General features: G+C 41.9%; 1 protein-coding gene across 2 annotated transcripts in view; it reads left to right on the top strand.

Moving 5' to 3' along the window:
* The window catches only part of sema3h (sema domain, immunoglobulin domain (Ig), short basic domain, secreted, (semaphorin) 3H), a 49082-nt gene extending 46570 nt beyond the window's left edge, over nt 1-2512 (top strand). Inside the window, exons 14-18 of one of the 2 annotated variants that reach the window (XM_005730711.1) lie at nt 62-103; nt 649-803; nt 1451-1512; nt 1711-1853; nt 1968-2512. In XM_005730711.1, coding sequence (XP_005730768.1) covers nt 62-103; nt 649-803; nt 1451-1512; nt 1711-1853; nt 1968-2420 — 855 coding nt within the window. In that variant the 3' untranslated portion in view covers nt 2421-2512. Of the gene's footprint in view, nt 1-61; nt 104-645; nt 804-1450; nt 1513-1710; nt 1854-1967 lie in introns of both variants that reach the window. The other variant, XM_005730710.1, reaches the window with a different exon arrangement.
* Nucleotides 2513-7896: the final 5384 nt, after the last annotated feature.

Raw genomic sequence — 7896 nt, 5'->3', positions numbered from 1 at the left:
ATCTTTGTTTCAATATAAACCTGGTGTGTTTCTCAGTTTCCCTTTCCTGTCTCCTTCACAGCACAAATCACCGGTGACAGCCATGGCACTCTCAAAGAAAAAGGTAACAGACGAGACTCGCTTTCAAAGTTCCAAACTGCCGCACTCACACACGGTAACATCGCACTTCTCACTCGTCTCTCCACCTTGCGTCTCCAAGGACGGCTTCATCACCAGTTGCCATGGTTACCTCACCTCAGTCAGAGCAATAATGAAGAGATGCTCACACACAAATGCACCTTGCATTATTAAAACAGTTTGGCATGAGGGGGGAAAAAGAAAACGAAACCGCAGCTCGCACACACACGAAGATTATAAAAAGCAAGCATCCTCACATTTCTCTGTTTTCCACCCCGCATGCAAACACACACTCTCCGTGGCCACTGACATTGATACAGCTTGAGTTGGATTTGTGACTCACAGAGTGGAGATGAATCTGCTTTTTTTTCCTGGTGACTGTCAAAGTGTCCGTGTTGCAGGGGAGTGAACTTGATGCCCCTTTGTTTTTCTCTTCTGGCTCTCCCACATTGTCTCTGCTTTCCCCCCTCCATCGTTGTTTTCTCTTCCATCTCTATTTCAATCTTTCACCCACCCCCTCTCCTCTAGCAGTGGTTGTTTGTGGGCTCCAAGGAGGGTGTGTCTCAGCTGGCCCTTTACCAGTGTGAGCTGTACGGTCAGGCCTGCGCTGAGTGCTGCCTGGCCAGGGACCCCTACTGCACCTGGGACGGACATGCTTGCAGCCCCTATATGCCGACCGTGCGCAGGTAGGGAGGACATACCAGCTCTATGCAGATCCAGACAGCACTGATAACATTACAGCAGATTGAGTTTCCCCTTACGGCTTGAACTTATTTTATTATGAAAAGAATCAATGTGGAATCAATCTTCCCAAATTTGATTTAAACCACATTTGTTGATAGTCAGAAACGTGGTTCAAGTTACACCTAAGCTCAGATTTTTCTGATTAGATTTTAGGCATTTTTTCCACATGATTAAGATTTTGTTTCTTTACTAAGTATCACAACTGGCCATAATTTCTATGATTAGGTTGTTTATGATGATATCCTGACTTTTGCCCCAGTGAGCAAATTGATTCTGCCAAGGAAGTTATGGTTTTGCGTGTGTGTCGTTCTGTCTTTAAACACGATAGCTCAAAAAGTTTTGAATGAATTCTGAGTATACAGTGAACTCATGTCAATAAATTGATCTGAAGGTCAAATTAAAAATGCTATATAGAGCTATTTAAAACTATGTTTCTTACTGGCATTGTTTGTGTTGACAACATATAGGCATGATACGTGTGACCCCAAAATGCATGCCCTTTCTCCTAGTGCTGCTCTCACTTTGTTAAAATCATCGCTTTGCTGTCCGTTCTGTCTAACACAAGCTTGTTGTTTCTGTTTGTCTGCAGGAGGAATGCTCGTCATTTAGGAGAGGATGAGGATCCACTGACTCAGTGTGTCAGACAGGGAGGTGAGCAGCTTCCATTGTTTCCATTCAGGGTCTTTGCTTTACCTGTTGAACTATGATCAGGCCACATTATGGAGCACTACCAGTGTAGTAGGGTTTCAGAGGGCTCAAGCCTGTTCCAGCTGAGACTGGCGAGAAGCAGGCTTCTCGGACAGGTCACCATATCTTTAACCTGTTTCACCTTTTCTCTCTTTAATTTAGCCGGACTGCAGGTGGAGGCAGAACAAAGGGTGATGATGGTGGCAGAGGGTAACAGCACCTACCTGGAGTGTTTGCCCAGATCCAGACATGCTGCAGTGACCTGGTACAAACAGGCTGGAGAGAACAGCGCTGAACTAAACCAGGTGCAGTCACACCTTTTACACTTGTGCTTTCATTTATGTTCCAAATCCTTTTTACAGCCACTTTGTTCGAGATTATCCAGATTATAAATTTCCTCTCCAAAAATCTCTCGTCAGGTGATAACTGGTGACCAGCTGGTGGTGATCGAGCGGGGCGTCCTGATTCGTCGAGCCGAGCTGTCTCACGGCGGGGTCTACCACTGCCAGGTGGAGGAGCACGGCTACCACTGGACTGCGGTCACCGTGCGCCTCGCTGTTTGGAGCCCCTCTGCCAATCGCCTCCTGGCTTCCTGGTCGGCCTCGTCCTATCAGAGCGCCGGAACCCAGCCGTGGTACGAGAACGTGATGGCACTGATTCACCCCGGAAAGCTTGGCCAGCACTGCAAGGCTCTGGGATACCGCCCTCCACGCAACCACCATCGCCATGGTGACACAAAGGCGGAGCTACACAAGGAGAAAGAGAGGCACAAGCATGGCGGGGGAAGAGGAGGAGGAGGAGGCGGCGGAGGAAGAGCAGCGGGGAGGAAGAGCAGGAGCAAGCCGCAGCAGAGGGCGCCGAGGAGTGCTTGAACGCGTCCACGAGCGGGGGGGCAGATTTTCAGTGACTTCAACAACTACACAAACACGCAAACACACACACACACAAATGCACACATGTACACATACACAGTTAACTTATACACTGAGACACACACATACTGTATGTACAGAGACTACTTCATGCGCATGCACTTATCTACAAACAAACATGGCGTCCTTTCATTATAGAGACAAACAAGCTAAGCTACACACGAGTGACTGAAGTATGTACAGGATCTGGACAGCGAGGACTGTTTCACCGGGACAAACGACTGTATGAATGAAAAGGCTTAGGTTGCATCGCATGTTGAATGAAGGATAAACGGCATGCCTAAATCCCTAAGTTTGACTGACTCTGAGTCATGACAAGGACATTTGATTGGATTCTTTAGATTTGGACGCTCTACAGAGAGAGAGAGAAAAAAAAATAAAAACAAAAATCCGAGTCTCGTTCCAGAAGTCGATTTTAAGCATTTGGAAAAATCATCCAAACCGTCTGTCCCGAAAAGGACCATACTTGTGGTTTTGCATGTTTTTGCCCATTAATTAGGAATCACAGCTATCCCTCAAAACAGAGCAGATGTTTTTTAGATTGATTTCCTACCTTCCAGGCAAAAAACTGCTTTCCATTTATTTTGTGATGTGGAAAGAGAGACATTTTTTTTCAAAGTCATGTTCTTGAAGTTGAAGAAGTACTTTTTTCCCCAAGTACTTTGCAAAACAATTATTGCGCTTCAATTTCAAGGACACTCTTTCCTCTGGCATACAGGAATAAATTTTCAAACTGCTTCTTTGTTGTTGGAAAGTGAACAGAAGTTGACAGAAGGGCAAATATGTATTTGCTGAAAGGCTGTCAAATACCATTCAAATGTCATTGGAACCCAATGAAACAGCACAAAAAAGAAAGCTGTCAAACTGTTCTCTGTAGTGAAGAGTTTGTTCATCTTAAAACTTAGTATGTACGGCAGTGATACATAATGAAAAGGGCTAAAACATCCAAAACAAGCTGTTAGTGATCAAGGTAACAGTTTAATTCTGCAGAAACTTTGATTATTTTTATTTTGAGCAGCAGCAAATAGCACTGATGAGTTTTAATTTTCTTCACTTAATGGATATATAACATATAATCCTTCAGGCGGTTTCCCTACAGTAAGGGCTTTGTTGGTTTCTTCAGATAGGTGGGGTCTGACCACGAGATGACTGACTGCGACCATGAAGATGAAAGGCAGAGAAAAAGCATGGCAACGGCTTTGATGAGGTTACAGATCAGCTTTCCCAGGACATTAGTGCTCTGTGTTGCAGCCGTGCAGACCCGCTACAGGAGATGTTTCCATTATGTTCTCCTCAGTGTTTGCTTCTGCAATGCTGGCTCGGTTAAGACTCACGGGCATAAGCTGCCATTGGTTTTGTGCCACGACACAGAGAGCGGTTTGGTTTAGGTGTGGGAACAAAGTGAACAAAAGAAGGAAAAAAAATGCTCCGTGCTGTTTAAAGTGTTGGTTGAGTGTATCTGGAGTCCCACGTGTGGACGTTGTACAAATTTAGGAAAAAGGTGCAGACACGTCTGAACATCAACTCCAACAGAAACTTCGCTTTGACATTCAGAACTGAGTGTCGTCCGCTGGTCTGAAGTAGGGCGCTTTCAAGCTTTCTATATATTCAACATCTATTAGGTTATTGTTTAAGAAGTTGAGAGTGAATTTTAAAAGATTTTCATTACAACATGAACAAGAGGATCAAACTGTAAACCGAACTAGAAGAAAACTCTGTACAGAAATGCATGTTTCCCAACCTGTTGGTGAATTTCAGTGGATTAGACTAACACAGAAGAGTGGAGCACATTGTTGCAGGTTCTGCAGCCCCAGCTGGTAATGACATCTGACTGTAAATTATGAAGCAGGCCCAGCGGATCATAAAGAAGCCTTTATTATACCAAGCTGGAACTGGAGAAAGTGCTAAACAGGACTGGCGTCAAATGGACCCTGGCCAGTGGGATTTAAAGTGACTTTGTGAGGCAGTAAATTGTGATTTGTTCTTAAAATGTTAAACGAACACAGCTACTTCCATCTCTATTTAACTTCCTTCTTTGTGCTATTTATTATTTTAATCTGGTGTGAGACTACTTCTTTGAGGAGTTGTGATACTTTTTTGACATGAGTGTCTTTGTTGTTCTGTCTTTGTACGTATGTCTGACGTCCAATTGTTACCAGTTGATGTACCTTCCCACATTCACCAGTGGAAGTGTTTTTATTTTCGTTTTTTGAATCTTGTCTTTCGTATTGGCATCGAAAGGAAGTGCTGCTTCAGTCTGAGGCAGTGGGAACTAAATGTGCATTTAAAATATGATATTTTTTCTGCTTGTCTTCTTGTTGTTGACGTTTCCCAGAACACTGGATGCAGACTAAAAGTTCCAACATCAAGCCTGAGCTCAACAGTACTGCTGTTGTGTGTGGCTCACATGGCATGAGTTCTAGTTAAATCATAGAGAGAGAAAGGTGTAGCTAAAGGACAGAGGGAAAACTTACCAAATTAAAACTTAATCGAATTTTATATGCTATACTGGAAGAACGAGCATTACATGCATGGTTAAGCCCAATAATAACAGCCTCAAAGTTTTCCCTTATTTAATATCATCCAGCAGTGGTGATACTGAGCACACATTACTGACGGTAATATATACCATGATCCTGCTGGATCCCAGTCTCTTTGCTGTATGCTTCGTCTCTCTATGTGGGTAAGGATCTGTGTGTCTTTTTGTGTGTTTGACATTAAGGTGGTTAAGGATCTGTGTGTCTTTTTGTGTGTTTGACATTAATGGGATCAGATTTAGAGTAGCTGACAGGGCTGTGTCAATAAATCTTCCAAACGTGGAACTCTGCAATATATTCGAGATATTTTTTGATGCTATAAGAAGAATGTAGCATCAACACAAAGCACAGAGAGCCCACAGATAATTAATATGGGTTTGGCTTCTTGATGTCTTGGCTCTTTGCTTCTTGGCTTGGGCCACATGAAAGAAGTCACAGCACTGAACTAATTCTGAGTTTAGTTTATAAGGGAACGTGTGACACTGAGCAGCTGTCCAAGTGTCACGCTGCCAATTCTTAAAAATGAAAGTGTGTGTGAGAGTGTAACGCTGCAGCTGTAATCTAAAATGAAATCAGGATTTGGCCTGTTGTTAAGCTGCTGTTTAGAGTCGTTTAGAGTCGAATAGCTTACTGCTAAATTATTTTGATTGGTCACACAGCTGGTTTTCTAGCAGATTTTCTGTGCTCATGAAAATTGGAAATATTTCCCTGAAATATGTCCAGAGCAAGCAAATAATCATCATAACATAACAGGACTAAAGCTTTGATTAATTCAATTTCAATTTAGTTGTAGCTAAAGTGCCAAATCAGCATAACAATTGCCTCAAGGCACTCTATATTCTAATGTAACGATTCAATAATAATAGAGAGAAAATCTCGACAGTGGGACAACCCTCTGTGATCAAGCACCTGGTGACAGTGGCAAGGAAAAACTCTTTTAATAGGAAGAAACCTCTGGCAGAACCAGGCTCAGGCAGCGGCGACCGGTTGGGGGAGTGAGGGAAGGAAGACAGCATAAAAGTCGTGCTGTAGAAGAGGGCCAGAGATTGTAGCTTTCTTGTCACATAAAATTGTATCATTTATCAGTTATCATACTGCCGCTGAAGCTGCTGAATGCTAACACCACAATCACTTATGTATTCTATCACAGATTTAAAGCTCTTCTAATTAGCCATTGTTGTGCACGCCCGTTGTTAAGAAAACATGCAGGATTTCTGCCCAAATGGCTATCCATTACTGCAAAAGAAACTACGATAGAATCACAAATCACAATACATAACAGCATTTAATAGAGCTGAGCAATTGAACCATAATCAGGTCAACTGAAGCAAGTGCCACTAGCTAGCTAGTTTAGCTTAGCATAAAGGTTAAAAAATAGTGGCAGTGCAGCTAGCCTCTCAAACTGCAGTTTGTTATATGGACATTTTACCCCAGAGACCCATGCAGATCATACATATAGGCTCGAATTCTACTCAATAAGAAAACACACCCTCAGTCTAACAAAGCAAAGCTTTCAACTCTATTTTTCTTGCTAATTTCAACTGCTCTTTGGGTTATTTGAATTACTATTCAAGAGATCCAGAAACATTAAAAAGATAAACCTAACTATGCTTGTAATGACCCTGCCTTGTGGATATTGTGTGTATATATATATATATATGAATGTGTAACGTGTATATTTTATGTCGGATCCCATCTCTGCTGAAAGTTCTCTGCAGAACTCCAACGAGACATTTTTATGGAGGACCATCTTAAACATTTAATGCTTTTCCTGTAAGACGAGGTGCAGAGCTGCTCCTCGTTCATTACAATGGCCTCACTCTGTTATGCTGTATTTACATCTGAGTGCCAACATTCGTCTCTTGTGATTTTCCAGAACGACTTCTCTGCAGACAAAATGAAACTGTCATCACATGATCTCCTCTCATGTGCAGAGACTTTGTTTTTCTTTTTGTAAATATGTATAAAGGTCTGCTTTCAAATGAGCTTGTGTCTTGTGGTTTAGCGTGCCTATACGAAAAATATCCATATTCTGAGCTACACACCGATCCACACATTTTAGTGCAGGATGAACAAAATTTACAGCAACACGGGCACCTTTGCACTTTCTTTTTCAGCATTTTTTTTTAGAATGTGTTTTACAGAGTTTACAATATAAAGCTTTTACTTGTAAATTATATAGTTTGCAAGGGTCAATTATAAGTAATGGAAAATCATTTAAACCGTGTCCTAAACCCCAGGGGTTTCAGCCTTCTTAGGACACGTGTCCTTTAGAAGCATATGGGCAGATTTGGACACTGAGCGGTGCATAGTTGTATTACAGGCATTCATTACAGCTATGCTATTTTTCATGCATTCTGTCCATCACCGGTTTCACTCCAAAACAGTAACATACCGTTCAATACCAAATCACCATCTGTCTCTGCCAAAGCGACCACATACACTACTTTCTCATCAAATGATAAACAACTGGTATGCTGAGTAATCTGATTGGCGAGAGATGCGTTCCAGTCGTGCTCAACATCCTTGACTTTGCTTGTTTCTGCTGTTTGGAAAACTTCTGATAACAGAGAGGTCAAGAACTCTATCATAGAAATAGAGAACTGTGCATTTATATGAAGTTAGTCTATTGTAATCCTGTGTTTTGTTAAGAAATAAACATTCTCTTTCCAGTGTTTTTACAAACCTCTACTGGATGACAAAGTTGTGATTCCATAATTATATTTCATTTGGTTTCTTATTAGGCTATACATTAAAGGCAAAAGGTATCATCTGGCTCTCATCAGCGATTACAGTCTTTTCGAATACATCGTGTCAATTTACTCACGTCATGTTATAAAACAAAACAAAACAAAAAAACCCTATGAAGGACTCTGTGA

This window comes from Pundamilia nyererei, unplaced genomic scaffold (assembly GCF_000239375.1).
Source record: "Pundamilia nyererei isolate P.nyererei 1_Seehausen unplaced genomic scaffold, PunNye1.0 scaffold00039, whole genome shotgun sequence".
NCBI classification, from domain to species: Eukaryota; Metazoa; Chordata; class Actinopteri; order Cichliformes; family Cichlidae; genus Pundamilia; species Pundamilia nyererei.
This window is presented reverse-complemented; position numbering and strand designations above follow the sequence as displayed.